This window comes from Zingiber officinale, chromosome 5A (assembly GCF_018446385.1).
Source record: "Zingiber officinale cultivar Zhangliang chromosome 5A, Zo_v1.1, whole genome shotgun sequence".
NCBI lineage: Eukaryota > Viridiplantae > Streptophyta > Magnoliopsida > Zingiberales > Zingiberaceae > Zingiber > Zingiber officinale.
In genome coordinates, this window is record NC_055994.1 from 78,554,047 (window position 1) to 78,570,493 (window position 16,447).

At 38.6% G+C, this 16,447-nt stretch overlaps 2 protein-coding genes across 8 annotated transcripts; one reads left to right on the plus strand and one right to left on the minus strand.

Moving 5' to 3' along the window:
• Positions 1-552: 552 nt before the first annotated feature.
• On the plus strand, positions 553-7,502 carry LOC121980678 (uncharacterized WD repeat-containing protein C2A9.03-like). 5 transcript variants are annotated; one of them, XM_042532823.1, is made up of 10 exons: positions 553-762; positions 1,342-1,495; positions 1,584-1,742; positions 3,149-3,235; positions 5,952-6,086; positions 6,172-6,282; positions 6,365-6,453; positions 6,536-6,641; positions 6,727-6,813; positions 6,911-7,502. In XM_042532823.1, the coding sequence occupies exons 2-10, from the start codon at positions 1,346-1,348 to the stop codon at positions 7,322-7,324; spliced, it is 1,338 nt and encodes a 445-aa protein (XP_042388757.1). In that variant the 5' UTR covers positions 553-762; positions 1,342-1,345; the 3' UTR covers positions 7,325-7,502. The 5 variants fall into 5 exon arrangements, with proteins under 5 accessions (XP_042388757.1, XP_042388756.1, XP_042388755.1 ...); XM_042532822.1 differs by having other exon boundaries at positions 555-762; positions 1,575-1,742; positions 6,175-6,282; XM_042532821.1 differs by having other exon boundaries at positions 556-762; positions 1,575-1,742.
• A 271-nt stretch (positions 7,503-7,773) lies between these two features.
• On the minus strand, positions 7,774-9,807 carry LOC121980679 (polyubiquitin). Of its 3 annotated transcripts, none has more exons than XM_042532827.1 (2): positions 9,655-9,807; positions 7,774-8,922 (listed from the first exon to the last, which is right to left on the minus strand). In XM_042532827.1, the coding sequence occupies exons 1-2, from the start codon at positions 9,748-9,750 to the stop codon at positions 8,005-8,007; spliced, it is 1,014 nt and encodes a 337-aa protein (XP_042388761.1). In that variant the 5' UTR covers positions 9,751-9,807; the 3' UTR covers positions 7,774-8,004. The 3 variants fall into 3 exon arrangements, with proteins under 3 accessions (XP_042388761.1, XP_042388762.1, XP_042388763.1); XM_042532828.1 differs by having other exon boundaries at positions 9,677-9,802; XM_042532829.1 differs by having other exon boundaries at positions 7,774-8,965; positions 9,655-9,753.
• Between the last annotated feature and the right edge of the window lie 6,640 nt (positions 9,808-16,447).

Here is a 16,447-nt window from a genome sequence, read left to right on the forward strand (position 1 = left end):
GCATGATTATACTAAGGCAAATGAAAAGAATGCAACGAATTTAATTTGAAATGTTTACAAAGTATCTCAGGCATCAATAAATTTTAGACAAAAACTTGCTAATGGAGCTTAAATATTCAAAAAAAAAAAAAAAAAATTGACATGGTATGAATTAGTGAAATCCTAAAATTTTTTTTTAGTAATGTTGATGAGTAAATATGACATATTTAAGTTTTCTAATAAAAATATGAAACCGACCTATTAACGTCCTCCTATAATGATCCCACGCAGTATGGAGGGAGGCTTAATAGAAAATATATTTTAATAAATATAAATTTTAGATACCCCATGTGTGAGGATTAAGGAAAAATTAATAATGTAATTCAATAAATTACCGTTCATAAATAAAATCGCTGCTGGTTTGCCCGGTTCGTTGCTGATCCGAGTTTTGAAAATTAAATCGCGAAGATGCGGTTACTGGCTAGTGGCGGTAGTCCGGTAGGGGGCGGCAACGGGACCCACGGCGTCGAGTTCCTTCATCTGTCCTCCACCAACCAGGGCGAGCCAGTGCCACGTTGCTGCTATTTATGCTAATTTTCTTTCATCTCGACAATTCTTCTTTATTTCGTGGATCATTAATAGTTCATCGCCGCTTTAACGCGATTCCTCCTTCCTGTCTCCTTCAAGAAAATTCGGAGTCTGAGAGTCATAGTTTGGGGCACATCCTCCTTTTCCGACCTCAAGATTCTTCTTCTCAAGCATTTTTTTTCGTCCTTGTTTGAGGTATTTTCTAGTCTTGCTTTGGAATATTTCTTTTGGGTTTTTTTTCCCTTCCAAGTTCTTGCTGTGGTAGGTCTGAATTTTGAGGTTTTGATGGCTTTTTTATATATAGTACTCCTGTTCTTCTAGAGTTTCACTGTTATCCGCAAATAATTCTTCTTCTACGTACAATTCCCCTATTTTAAATCGGTGTGTTATCGTGTTGATTTGTCTTTTAAGTGGAAACTATCTGATCGTCCAGTATGTACTCAGTCGATTTATTATATTTTTCTTAGCAAAACTTAAGGCCAGTCTTTGTTTATTTTTCTCAAGTTAAAGTCGGACTTCTCTGTTTCGGGGTGATCTCAGTTGGACTCACTGTTCGTTTTTATTTTCTGGATGAACTATTCTACTGAAAACAGTTGCCGGTTGCGACTATAATCATATTGGATACTGACTTAGCAGAAGAATCATAATATCTGTTGATTGGTTTATTGATTTCTTTTGAAAAACTTTAGCAGAATTCCTTTTGAAAAAAAAAAAAAAAAATTGTGGTCATTCCACGTTTCTTTATGATTAACCGTGCTTGATTCTAATTTGTAGAGTAATGGCTGAGTACCTTAACAACGACCTGGATTACGTCCTTGAGGATCACTCTGAGACGGGGTATTTTGATTACTTTGATGATGATGAGTTTGATTGGGATGACCAACAGGGAGATGGACATGGTTCTAGGCTTGAGAATGCTAATGACACGGTATTATTACGATTGATGCCTTCATCATCTATATTTTTTTTTATAGGAGGGTAGATTTTAATTTCTTTCAATGTTTTAGACAAAGCAGAACTCTGATACTTCGGCCTCGGAGTATAGGAATGGAAAAGACATGCAGGGGATACCATGGGAGAGATTAAATCATTCAAGGGATTATTACCGTGAAATGAGGTTGAAGATGTACAAGAACTATGAGAACTTATTAGGACCGCATGATGAATTGGAACAGGCGAGTACAACAATATTAGTTGCCCCAATTTCATGAACTTTTGACACTAGCAAATTTGCATACAAATGCTAAATTTATTCTAATATTGTAAGAGTAATCAGGCCACTTACTAGTGATAGCTATTAAAATCAAGCAAACTAATTATTTCATTTATTTCTGAAATTATATTTTTCTTTGTTTCCTCAAAACGATTGTAAGTAGCTAATATTGAATTTCTGGCATTTTTTATCTCCATGTTCTGAATGTTTTAGTTGAAGTTGAATCTGAGGCATGTTTGGATTAATTAGCATGACTAAAATATAAAACAATTGCCTACATGCAGTTGTGCGTAGCTTTTATATGTCATTTAATGTATTGTTTTGTGACATTTTCTCATTTCAATTTAGCTTTTATGATGAAACATGGTTAGAAATCTTTTCTGTGCTTGCTTCAGTTGAAGTGCAGAATTGAATTGAATGTACAGAATGATAAAGGCTCTTTAACTGTGCTTAAGGTTTAGCTTGGGATCATAAGCTCATACATCATATAAAGAAATGAACATTGGGTTCATGAATTCTTGTAGCCTGTGTGATTTCATGAGTTTGGTAATTTGATACTAGTCATTACGTCTAGGGAAATGTAAGAAAAATTTGATCAGTGCAGCTTGGGTTCATGAATTCGGTGTATAGTCTACATACTTAAGTGGACTAGAACTATCTTTAGGAATTTAGTGAGGTTTGCATGTTCTGTTTTAGGATCTCAAGTACAACAACAACCAAGCCTTATCCCACTAGATGGAGTCGGCTATGTTTTAGTATCTCAAGTAAAAAATAAAATTTTGGTTATAGTAAAATAACCATACTTTGTGAGTTAGAGTTGGACAATCATGGAACATTATAGATGGTCAGTCTATCATCGATGAGAATGCTACTAGAGATGCTAGAAAAGATGAATATAAAAAATACTGTTATTTGGAAGCATTTAGTTGTTGCTTGAATAGATGATAAAATGAGAATAATTAGGTGGAGATGGTGTTCATTTATTCAAAGACAGTCAATGAGTTCTGTAACTAGACAAGTTGAATCATTTAGTGTTGAAAGTGTGAAGGTTATAGGAGACTGAAGACAAATTTACAAACATAATTCGAAATGATTTATAAAAATCTGAATGTTGAATAGTTTGTTTTATTTTTATTTTGATTCTATGACCTAGCTAAAAGGTGTCTTACCTTGGAAAAGAAAGAACATTTTGATTGTCGTGTCTCGTGGCCTGTTCCAACACACCTCTTGCTGAAGAGCAGGTCAAGCATAAAAGAAAGCTCTTTGTTCTGTTTTGTTTTTTACATTATGATCCACTTAAAAACTTCTTTGAATGTGGATGGATGATAGTTTGATGGATTTTATCTAAATGAACTCATATGTTGTTAGGAGTGTAAGCAAGTGGATCATGCAAGCACTTTCTACGACTTTTACTACAATACAAGGCTTGTCAAGTCAACAATTGTGCATTTTCAGGTAGCTATTCGTTCAGTATCGTTATTTGTTCATGGTTTTTTATTATGTTATCAAATTTAAAGCTTAAATCACAGAGAGAATCATAACATAATGAAACAACTACACTTTGTATGCTTCAAGATTGTCTCATTTTTTATCATGTGCCTGAAGCACCTTGCTTATCCTTTTGTTGATTTAAGTTTTGTCTGTTGAACAAGATTAAACTTTGAAATCTTTAATATTTACCAAATTTCATTATTAGAAACATATGGACAAATTACATAATAACTTGACCAAAATATGAAGATGGTGGATTATTGAATTCCACAAATCCTTGGGTTTCTGGTTTTTTAATAGTCACCTTCTATAATTTGCAATTGCTATTAGTGGCATTTATACATACTGCTTGTTGAGTATTCTAGCTTTGCAGGTTCCAATCCATATTTGTTATATTGTATGGAATTATTACATTTTAGTAGCTCTTTGACTTTAAACAAGCAGATTCGTTGGAGGAGGCACCTTTCTTTCTCTAGGGGAGGTAAGACATTAATACATTCTATTTTTCTTAGGGACTCGATTCAAGATAGGTTCAAAAAGTTCCTAATTTGTAAACTTCTCAACTATTGTAATTGATAGTTAAATAGGATCTTAATCTAAAATTTTGGCAAGTGAGTTTTATTGTTTCTATGGTGTATTAGGTAATGTTTCTATTATTGTGGAATTGGTTTTTTTGGATGTTCATCACCCCCATTTTTTGGACACCAAAAAATCGTTTCACAAATATCCTTAGATAAAGTTGCTTATTGTCTTTTAGTTTCTTGAGTAAGCATGTTCCATTGCATATGTGAAATTGTAAATCATGAGATGCTATGTTCAATAACCTAGTTAGCTTTAAAACCTAGCATCAAAGAATTTATTTAATGCTCCTTTTTTTTCTCCTTTTTGGACACTGATATTCAAAATGACAAATTATTTCACAACCATCAATAGAAAAAGTTGCTTTTTATCTTGTGATTCCAAGGAAGCATGTCCTGCATTTGTTAGATTGTAAATCATGAGGTGCTGTTCAACAACCTAGCTAGCTTGGGAACCTAGCATATTATTCCCAACAGTTTAATGCTCATCTTTTTTATTTATTTCTCAACTGTACTTATGGCATTTATATTCTTTACCTGGCTATTTGATTCTCCCTTATTGCATTAACATCCTTACATTTTGCATAAGGTACTTGTCTTTTTGTGTGTTTTAGGGTTTTTGTATAGAAAAACATTGTGATTAGATTTTCGCATAGTTTCTTGTTCCTTAATATGCTGGTTAGATTATTTCTTAACATTTCTAGTATGATGTTGCAATTAACTCTGTTACTTAGGACTCTGGCTACAATATAACATGTTTTGCCAGGTCATAAAAAGCGAGATGGATGTGGTTTCTGAGCAGTTAATGGATGTTCCATATGGACCATATCTAACGAATCTTGTGTTGGCTTCTTGTTGGTGTACTTGGGAGTTCAACGAGCCAAGCAAATATTGTTCTGCAGCTTAATAGTTATGTGTCATTTGATTAATGAGATATCTGACTTAGTTTTATCTTGCATCTTGGCATATAGATTATTTGAAATGTTTTTGTTATCTACAGCCTTTTGATGTCTGTTTTATTTTGTCTCAACGATGTTTAGATTGGACCTCTCATTCTACTACCCTACAAATATTGGATGATCTAACACTTCACATGTTGTGTTATGGTGCAAGTGTCCTTGTCAACTTTGAGCAGTCATAGGCTTATGCGTTAATTTATTTTAAGTCGTAGATAGTAGTTTCTTCCTTGTATGTTTATTGCTTACTATAAATAGCATTGCTATCATTGATACAAAATGTGATAATGCTCATGCCAAGCACTCCTCATCACCGGCCCCACGGTGAGATGAAGGGAGATAAATCAGGTACTGAGTGGCCTCCTAAATGGGAGTTATTTGCCGCAGCTGCGACTCGAACCCTTGTCCATTGATGCAAGTCTACGACTTGGGTACCAACTCAGCTACGCCCCGGGGGTTTATTGCTTGATCAAACATGGAAACACACTGAGTGGTCATTCAATTAATAGCTTATCTGAGAAATTTTGTTTGTTATTATGCAACACTGACAATTTAGCCTTGGTTGCATTATCCTTTAAAATCATTTGTGGGAATGCCTGTATCAAGATTCAATCAGTTGTTACTAGGCATATGACTTACAGGAGGATATTTTATCCAATTAGTTGCCGTAATGTATGTGCAATGTAGTGCAAGAATTGGGAAGTTGACTGCGTTTAGCAACATTGCCTGAGTGTTCCAAATACCCACAGCCACTCAACGTAAACAACATAATTTTCAAATTTAAGGAAAACTTATGTAGGAGCAATGTATGTATGCACCAGTGAGCCAGCAAAATTTCATGATAGAAACTCACAAATTCTAAATTTATTTACTTTTTTTGTATAAAGAGTGAGTTAAGATTTGATTTCTATCTAACAAAAGTTTAGTGTATAGCAAGATCAGGTAAAACGTGTGACATTTTGTATATGCTTAACGTATAACAGTAATACTAATTAATGTAATGGCTATTTATTTTAGGGAAAATAAGATAAAGAAGAAAACAAATTCCTAATTTTCTTTTTGGAGCCATTTTTGTTTGCTTGTCCCAGATTTTTGTTTATGATCTTGTAGAAATAGCTTCTCCTGAAAGACACGTTGTTGATGCAGCTGAGGAATCTAATATCGGCGACCTCAAAACATGATGTGTACTTGGTTCACGACTATTCAATTATGCATTGGTCGTCACTGCAAAGAAGTGGGAAAGAGGTGCTCAATGTAGCAGGGAAAGTTGTTCCCACCAAGGTTAGTGGCTTCAACAACAAAAGATATGTTTCTACCTAACCGTCGCCAGGCTTCTTTATTGTCTTTTAAACATGGTTATCCCTAGAAGCATTGTGGATCTTCTCCTCAACTTCTTTCCAGAGTACAAATAAGTGCAATGTGTGGAAATGGCAAGTTATTAGTTGCCGGTGGATTTCAAGGCGAGCTCATCTGCAAGGTACTATGTTGAACATTTTGTGCAAATTCCCTCTACTTGTATCAGTTCAATTTCCTGCTATACATATCCTTGATATTTCCAGGCCTTAGATCAACCTGGTGTGGCTTTCTCCACTAAATTAAACGACTATGGCGACATTACTAATGCAGTTGATGTCATTCAGTCTTCGAGGTGAGAGCTTTGGTAATCCAGTACCATCAATACTAACCTGTGTCCTTTCTCACCTCTCAAATCCTGTGTGTTTGGTCTCCAGTGGATCTTCTCAAGTGGTGAGTGCTTGCAATGATAGCAATGTGAGGGTGTTTGATGCTGAGACATATGTCCAAGTTGGACGACTATCTTACTCTTGGTCTGTTAATGTGAGTATAGTTATAGTCATCTTGACATGTCCATGATCCCGTAATTCATAACAATCTGAATTTTGATTCACTTGTTTTTTTTCAGAGTACCTCAACTAGTCCAGATGGAAGGCTCCTCGCCATTGTAGGAGATAACAAGGATGGTCTGCTAGTGGATCCACAATCCGGGAAAGTAAATCTCTCTCATCTTCTTCTAATTCAGTCTGTTGTGTTCTTGAGAATCAATCTGTTATTTTGGGCAATTGTTTTGTCAAACTACCATGTTTCAGGTGGTTAGCAACCTCAAAGGCCATTTTGACTATTCCTTTGCCTCTGCCTGGCATCCGGATGGCTCCATCATAGCCACGGGGAGCCAAGACAAAACATGCCGCTTGTGGGACATGAGGAATACTTCTCATTCCTTGGCCGTGCTCAAAGGGAGGATAGGAGCGATAAGAGGCATAAAGTTCACTTCTGACGGCAGGTTCATGGCGATGGCTGAGGCAGCTGACTTCATTCATGTATACGATGTGAAAGCGAACTTCAGCAGTGCTCAGGAGATCGATATGTTTGGGGAGATTGCTGGGATATCGTTCGGTCCTGATGCTGATGCATTGTTTGTAGGTGTAGCTGACCGCACCTACGGGAGCCTACTAGAGTTCAGGAGGAGGAAGCATAGCTCTTACCTCGATTGCTTCCTATGACGATGAGGGAAAGAGTAGTTAAGCCTTTCAGTGTATAGAGTTCAAAGTTTTGTTGAGAAAATGGGCACAGCTAAATTCCTCTCCAATATAGTATAGTGACCTTATATTATACAATCAAACTCTTCGATCGCGTGCTCAATTTTTCTGCTATATATTTTTCTTTGATGTGTTTGATTCACAAGTGTGGTATTATTTTAGAGTGAAGTGTAATGGATGGTTTTTTATAGTGTATAATTTGCTAGGATGTTTGCACGAGTTACTCGGTCTGTGTAATTTTTTTGTTTGCAAAGTTGTCTTCTTTCCTGGTTCACCCATCGAGCACGGCTTACCATTGTTCATACGATCGTTGATTTTATGCCCGATCGATTTGGAGTAATATGGAATAGTTAGAATAATTTCAATGCTCTTCCAAGGAAAGGCAATCCTTATGAAAGGAACCGATGAACAACTAAAGAAGTAACGTTGCAACATTGCATCATTCTAAATGGTTTTGTTGTTTGCATTACACAAGAGAATTTTAAACTGCATAGAGACTTAAACCAAAGACAAGATTACCAGACATGGGTTCGAACAGCGACGACACATTCACAAGAGCATTTAATCCAATTCAGACTTCCAGCAAACTACTAGAACAGGAATCCAGAAAAGCAATCGACGCACACAAGCCAACAGAGGGGGTTTCACTGGCCACCACGGAGACGGAGGACCAGGTGGAGAGTGGACTCCTTTTGAATGTTGTAATCGGCCAAGGTGCGGCCGTCCTCCAGCTGCTTGCCGGCGAAGATGAGCCTCTGCTGATCCGGTGGAATCCCCTCCTTGTCCTGGATTTTAGCCTTAACATTGTCGATCGTGTCTGAGCTCTCCACTTCCAGGGTGATCGTCTTGCCCGTGAGAGTCTTGACGAAGATTTGCATTCCGCCACGGAGACGAAGGACGAGGTGGAGGGTGGATTCCTTTTGGATATTGTAATCGGCCAGGGTGCGGCCGTCCTCAAGTTGCTTACCTGCAAAAATCAACCTTTGCTGGTCCGGTGGGATGCCCTCCTTGTCCTGGATCTTGGCCTTGACGTTGTCAATGGTGTCAGAGCTCTCCACCTCGAGGGTGATCGTCTTGCCAGTCAAGGTTTTGACGAAGATCTGCATGCCACCGCGGAGACGAAGCACAAGGTGGAGGGTAGATTCCTTCTGGATGTTATAATCGGCCAAGGTGCGGCCGTCCTCGAGCTGCTTGCCTGCAAAGATCAACCTTTGCTGGTCCGGCGGGATGCCCTCCTTGTCCTGGATCTTGGCCTTGACGTTGTCGATAGTATCCGAGGATTCAACCTCCAGGGTGATTGTCTTGCCAGTTAACGTCTTGACAAAGATCTGCATGCCACCCCGAAGGCGGAGAACGAGGTGGAGGGTAGACTCTTTCTGAATGTTGTAGTCCGCGAGGGTGCGACCGTCCTCGAGTTGCTTACCAGCAAAGATCAGCCTTTGCTGGTCGGGAGGGATCCCCTCCTTGTCTTGGATCTTGGCCTTAACGTTATCGATAGTGTCTGAGGACTCCACCTCGAGGGTGATAGTCTTGCCAGTAAGGGTTTTAACAAAGATCTGCATCTGATTGAGGCAACAAAGAACAATCAGCACGCATCCAAGAGATCTAGAGACGAAATGAACATTCTTAGATCAAAGAACAACATAAAATGATTCATCAAAAAGACATTTCGAATTATCAAAATCCTCAAACTCCAAACGAAAAGCAAAATCAGATCATTAGCCTACAATCAATAAGGATCTGCATCTGATTGAGGCAACGAAGAACAATCAGCACGCATCCAAGAGATCTAGAGACGCCATAAACATTCATAGATCAAAGAACAACATAAAATGATTCATCAACAACAAAATTTCGAATTATCAAACTCCAAACGAACAGCAAAATCAGATCGTTAGCCTAAATCAATAAATATCTGCATCTGATTGAGGCAACAAAGATCAGCACGCATCCAAGAGATCTAGAGACGCCATGAACATTCTTAGATCAAAGAACAACATAAAATGATTCATCAACAACAAAATTTCGAATCATCAAACTCTTAAAACTCCAAACGAACAGCAAAATCAGATCATCAGCCTACATCAATCAAGCTCCTTCCCCAGGCAAGATTCGAGATCATGGATTCAAAATAAACTGACAAAACCGAGAATTAAGCTTGCAACAAAAAAACCCTAAAGAAATAACTTTATATTAAAAGGAAAAAAGCAAAGAAAAAAAAATCAAGCCCCCCACGATAGCAAAGACGAGAAAAATCGAAAAAAAAAATCAAAAAAAAGAGAGGAAAAGCACACCTTGATCGAAGAGGAAGCGAACCTGGAGAAGCTTTTGGACGAGCAGTACGCGACCGTAAATTGGGGATGGATGCAATTTAACGCAACCGAGCCCATACAAACAGGTGAGGTTACCACCAGCCAATTCAACGATTCAATCGTTGCCCCACAAAAGAACGGATAAGACACTAGACGCGTTCCATACTTTTACCGCTGCGCTGTCCTTGTCGGTAGGCCACAAAACTACAACTCACTCTGGAACTTCTTTACCTCTAAAACACTCTTGGGGCCCCGCTTCATGGCAAACCAACAAACGGGTAGAATAGCAATGCATCGAATTCGGGACGCGTCGTCTAGTCCACTGTTAATATATCAGGGCAGACCGATAAGAGGGGGATGAATTACATGTAAATAAAAATAACCCTCCTCAAAACTTTTCAACTCTAAATAAAGCAACACTAAATAGAAAAAGAACTGAAGACAGACTTTTAACCTGGTTACAACCAAGAGGGTTGTTAATCCAGGGCGATGGAAAGCGCAGTAAGAAACTCCTTCTTTGAAGGCGGAGAAACCTTTTACACATTGACAGCACAGTAGTTGCTAAGAGAATGAGATTACAAGAGTTGAGTTTCGCTCGTGATCGTTATACTCTAAAGCTGCCCGAGACCCTTTTTATATAGGGGTTCTTGAGCTTATCAGATCACCTAATCCTTCGGGATCAGGTTTGACTCGAGAGGGATCGGTCGACCGATCCACAGGTTCGGTCGACCGAACCTGCTGTACCTGCCCGACTTTCCGTCCAAGTGCAGTCTCTGTTGATCGAGCTTAGGTTCGGTCGACCGATCCTTGTGTTCGGTCGACCGATCGGCCAACGGTCTTCCTCTGCGCTGGCCCGATGAAAACGCTCGACTTAGTCTCTGGATAAACTTGGGTTTGGTCGACCGATCACTTCACCGCTGACAGATGTGTTGCTGACGTGTCACCAACGGCTGACTTCGGTTAATGAAGGGTCGCCGACCGATCAATAGGCCGATCGGCCGACAAGTCAACTCCATTGACTTGCTCGGCTCCTTGGGTGATCGGCCATCCGAATGTGGCTCACCCAAACCCGTTCCCGCCTTCTCCTCGAGCGTCTTCCGTCCGGCTCGTCCCTCGAATGTCGCAAGACGCTCTTCTCGCTCCACCAGTACTCTTCCAGCTCTCTCGTCCCTGACGCACCAAGCCCGTCGGCTCCTTCCCGTGCCGTCCTTGCTCATTGCGTTTTCCGCTCGACTTCTGCCCTAAGTTTCGCACACCTGCATACGGTTCGGACACACAGACTAATTAACTTGGTTGATCACATCAAAACTACCACGGGGTCCAACAATCTCCCCCTTTTTGATGTGCATCAACCCAAGTTCAAGTTAGGGTAAAACAGACACAAGAAGTAATTTTAAAGAAAAATTACTAAACTAGCATATTAAGCATAAGTTTTGCAATAAGTAAAATTGCAACACTATTTAGAAAAAAATATTAAAAATTTAAACTTTAAACTTCCTAACTCCCCCTAACTCCCCCTAAACTTGTACTTTTCTCTCCCCCTTTGATCACAGCAAAAACGGGGAAGCAAGTTCTTAAGGGAAAAAAAAATTTCTAATATGATTTCTTAGAATTTTCAAAAAGAATTTCTAAGTTAAAAATCTATTTTCTAAGAAAAAAAATAAAAAATTCAAAACATAGAAAAAAATGTTTGTGCACTTTTAAAGCATTTTAATTTTACTTTTAATGTTTTTTCAGAAAGTCAATTAAACATTTTGTTTCAATATTTCAGCTTCCAGATCGTGGCGAGGCACGTGGAGCAACAACCACTTTCTTAGACAAAGCCTTCATAAGGAAAATGTTTAATTTTCTCTCTATAAAGCTTTTAATTTTAAGAGCTTAGTTTAGCACAGATTTTGGAACCCAATAAAGGTTCCTTCCTACAGAATTAGTCAAAAACTTAGGGGGTATATAATTCTTAGGAATTTTCCTAAGTTGACCCTGATGCTTCCTTATATACCAATTTAATGTTCCATAAATTTTAAGTTTTGATTTTGGAAAATTATTTTTAAAACATGCATCATTTTTCAATTTTTTAATTTCTAATTTTAAAACCTCATTTTCTGATTTCAAGTATTCATTTTCCTTTTCTACTTTATCTAATTCTTTAGAAAAAGCTTTAATAAAATGAAAGGACTGTTTAGGGTTTAGGGCATGTACCTTACTTACCTCATCTTGCGATGCTCCCCCTTCATCACAGCTTTCTTCTTCTTCTGTTGTTCCTCCCCCTTCATCTATGCTCATTTCTGAGCTAGACGTTTCTTCTAGCTGATGGTTGGCCATCAGTGCTAACCCCGAGAATTCTTCGACTTCGGATTCGGAGGATGATGAATCATCCCACGTGGCTTTTAGGTTGTATTTGGGTCGAGCTAGCTTCTTACTCTTTTCTTTACTTTTGCTTTTCAGTTTTGGGTAGTCATCTTTGATATGTCCTTCTTCGTTGCAATTGTAGCAACGAACCACCCTTTTCTTTTGCTGATGCCTCTTTGTCTGCGATTTAAATTTATTAGACTTAAAAAATTTATTGAAGCGTCTTACCAATAGTGCTGCTTCCAATCCGTTGATTGAGGCTTCGGAGTCAGAATCGTTTGTTCTTGCCTTCAAAGCGATGTTCTGACTAATCTTTTCTACTCCATTGGGCTCTGCAATTCGAGATTCGTGAAGTTCAAAAGTAGAAAACAAATGTTCTAGAGTACTTACCTCGAAGTCCTTAGAGATGTAATACGCATCTACTAAGGAGGCCCACTTGGGAGTTCTCGGGAAGGCGTTGAGCGCGTACCGGATCGAGTCTCGGTTCGTTACTTCTTCTCCAAGGTTGGTTAGTTGCGTGATTAGCTCTTTGATCCTTGCTTGGAGTTGCACTACCTTTTCACCTTGGTTCATCCGGAGGTTCATCAACTGGGTCCGGAGGATGTCGCGCCTTGCTAGCTTCGCTTCGGAAGTACCTTCGTGAAGCTCCAGGAATTTTTCCCAGAGATCCTTCGCGGAATCGTAGCTTCCGATCCGGTTTACCTCCTGAGGTGGCAGAACACTGAGCAGGTGGAACTCAGCCTTTCCGTTGGCGACAAAGTCGGCTTATTCCTTCTTGCTCCACGTGTTTTCTTCTTTATCTTTCGGCGCTACATATCCATATTTTATTATTAAAAGTATATCAAATTCAGTTTTAAAGAATACCTCCATTTTTCGCTTCCATGTAGCGAAATCTCCGTCGAACTTTGGGGGATGAATGTTCGCGTCGGCCATTGTTCTGATCTTTGTGCTTCAGATGGCGGTTAGTCCTTCTGAGGCTGTTGGGCTATGATACCACTTGTAGGCGCAGCGGGGACCGGCAAGAGGGGGGTGAATTGCCTGCAAATAAAAATAACCCTCCTCAAAGCTTTTCAACTCTAAATAAAGCAACACTAAATAGAAAAAGAACTAAAGACAGACTTTTAACCTGGTTACAACCAAGAGGGTTGTTAATCCAGGGCGATGGAAAGCGCAGTAAGAAACTCCTTCTTTGAAGGCGGAGAAGCCTTTTACACTTTGACAGCACAGTAGTTGCTAAGAGAATGAGATTACAAGAGTTGAGTTTCGCTCGTGATCGTTATACTCTAAAGCTGCCGAGACCCTCTTTATATAGGAGTTCTAGAGCTTATCAGATCACTTGATCCTTCGGGATCAGGTTTGACTCGAGAGGGATCGGTCGACCGATCCCCAGATTCGGTCGACCGAACCTGCTGTACCTACCCGGCTTTCCGTCCAGGTGCAGTCTCTGTTGATAGAGCTCAGGTTCGGTCGACCGATCGGCCAACGATCTTCCTCTGTGCTGGCCCAATGAAAACGCTCGACTCAGTCTCTGGATAAACTTGGGTTTGGTCGACCGATCATGAGGTTCGGTCGACTGATCACTTCACTGCTGGCAGATGTGTTGCTGACGTGTCACCAACGGCTGACTTCGGTTAATGAAGAGTTCGGTCAACCGATCAATAGGTTCGGTCGACCGAACCGTTGACAAGTCAACTTCAGTTGACTTGCTCCGGTTCGGCTCCTAGGGTGATTGCGGCCATCCAGAATAGGACTCACCCGAACCCAGTTCCCGGCCTTCTCCTCGAGCAGTCTTCCGTCCGGCTTCTCGTCCCTCGAACGTCGCGCACGTTCTTCTCGCTCCACCGGAGTACTCTTCCGCAGCTCTCTCGTCCTTCGGACGCACCGAGCCTGTCGGCTCCCTTCCCGTGTCGTCCTTCTCGCTAGCTGCGTCTTCCGCTCGACTTCCTGCGCTCCTAAGTTCCTGCACACTCAGACACAGGGTTCAGACACAACGCAGGACCTAACTAACTTGGTTGATCACATCAAAACTACCACGGGGTCCAACATATAAATGGTAAAATATTCCTCCATGGAATTTTTGATAGAATATTTGAGAGATATTAGAAGTCATAATCATTTTTATTTAAAAGAATAAAATAAATATGAAAAAAGCGGTGTGAACTAGATCCAACCTCGCCCCGGACCCGACCGGGACCCGGCCCCGTAACCGGGTCAACGGGCACCTGTTGACCTGGTTCATCGAGTCGAACCGGAACCGATCCGGCAAATTCTGATTCCGTTGGTGCAAAATCGGTGGACCGTCGATTAACTGTCGATTCTATCCGTCGGTTCAACATTTGAATTTTTTTTTACCAGCTTGAACCGTCGGTTAACCGGCGGTTCATAGCCGTTGGGAGAGGGGGGCGTTTAGGTATTTTTTCCACGATTAAGATCATTTGACTGTTTTTTGATCAATGACTATGATTTAGTGTCTGTTACTATCAAAACTCTATAAATAGAGAGCTTATTTCGTCATTTTCATATACATCTTCTCTACTCTTAATCTCAATTTCGTATTCTCTACACGCTTTCGTTTCCAATTTTCAATTATAATGGAAGGAGGTCGCGGAGGTACGTCATCTCGAGCTCGGAAGGGAAAGGAAATAATGAATCCGCGGGAGGAGGACCCCAACATTCAATCCACCAATGATGAGATCAAGCATCTTCCGAATTCGACACCCGAAATACAAGGAAGTACCGATGTAATTACTTCTAAGGTTCGGAAACTTCCTTCTCTAAAGTCTTCTATTTTCACTAAACATTTTGAGAATGTTACTCTTTCGTCGGGAGAAATGAGTGCAAAATGAAAGCACTGCAATACTTCCTATAAATTCCAAGCCGCCGCCGGCTATGGGTCGTTGAAACGACATGTAGAAATGAAGCACCCGACGGAATTTGAACTCGATCGTTCTCAAACACAATTATCAAGATTTTCTTCAACTAGCAGTAGTACCGATTCCGGTTTATTTTTATATTCGGATAATAAATTAAGAGAATGGTTAGCTAAATCTGTTTCCGTAGAACATCTTTCTTTTAGTTTTGGATCTAAATGCACATTTGAAGATGTTGTAAAGAATCTCTTAATCCATGTGCTAAATGTGTTCCAAGAACTACACTTACTCGTATAATTAAAAATTAGTAAAACAAGAAAAAAAAAGAATTTAATTGATGAATTTAGTAAATTAGATAATAAAGTTTCTTTATGTTGCGATATTTGGAGTGATCATTGGCAAACATATTCGTATATGGGTGTGATTTGCCATTGGATCGATAACTCTTGGAAACTCCAAAAAAGATTGTTAGCTTATAGAGTTTTTGATGAATCACATAATACTCATGACATCACACAATTATTATGTTTAATTTTAGAAGAATATGACTTAACTCATAAAATATTTTCAATATCACTAGATAATGCTAGTTCCAATACCGCTTGTATAGATGATCTAAAATTTGTTTGTCAACCTATTATTGGTAGTTTATTTTTTTGTGTATGTCATGTTTTAAATTTATGTGTTCAAGATGGTTTAAAATTTTTAGAAAGTTATATTAAACCAATTAGAATTGTAATTTCTTATTTATGGTCTCATCCATCGATAATGAAACAATGGAATAGGTTTTGTAAAACTAATGGAATAAGACCTAAACAATTTACACGTGATGTACAAACACATTGAAATTCAACATACCAATTATTACAAGATTCGTTTGAATATAAAGAATTATTATGTTCATTTTTTGCACAAAATACTAATATATATTTATTTTTACAACAATGGAATATTTGTAGTAGTATTTGTGAAATTTTAAAAGTATTTAATGATGCAACCGAACAACTTTCCGGTGTTTATTATCTCATTGCTCAATTAGTTTTAGAAAATTTTTCTAATATAGTATTAGTTTTAAATGAACATATTAATAATGAATCTTTATCTCCTTGCATCTTAGCAATGAAAACTAAATGAAAAAAATATTTTTATTTTATTCCTGAAATTTATTTAATTGTATTTGTTTTAGATCCTAGATTTAAATTAGAAGTTTTACAAGAAATGTTAACTTTATATTACGACGCTTTAATTCCAATTAAAGATTCTTCTTCTCTTGATCCAATTAATATTATATATAATATTATAATTTATTTATACGATATTTATAATCAATATTATTTAAAATATGGAATATAAATTAATATTTCTGAAAAACAACAAACTACTAGTAGTAATTTAAAATTTACAAAAGCACAACTTTTATTAAAAGAGCGGGCAAAATGTCCACGAGGATCCTCAAGTTCCACACACAGGAACTTGAGAATTATTTTACGACTTCTTTTAATTTTAATGAAGCAGATAATGAAAATTTCGATATCTTAAAGTGGTGGTCACAGAAG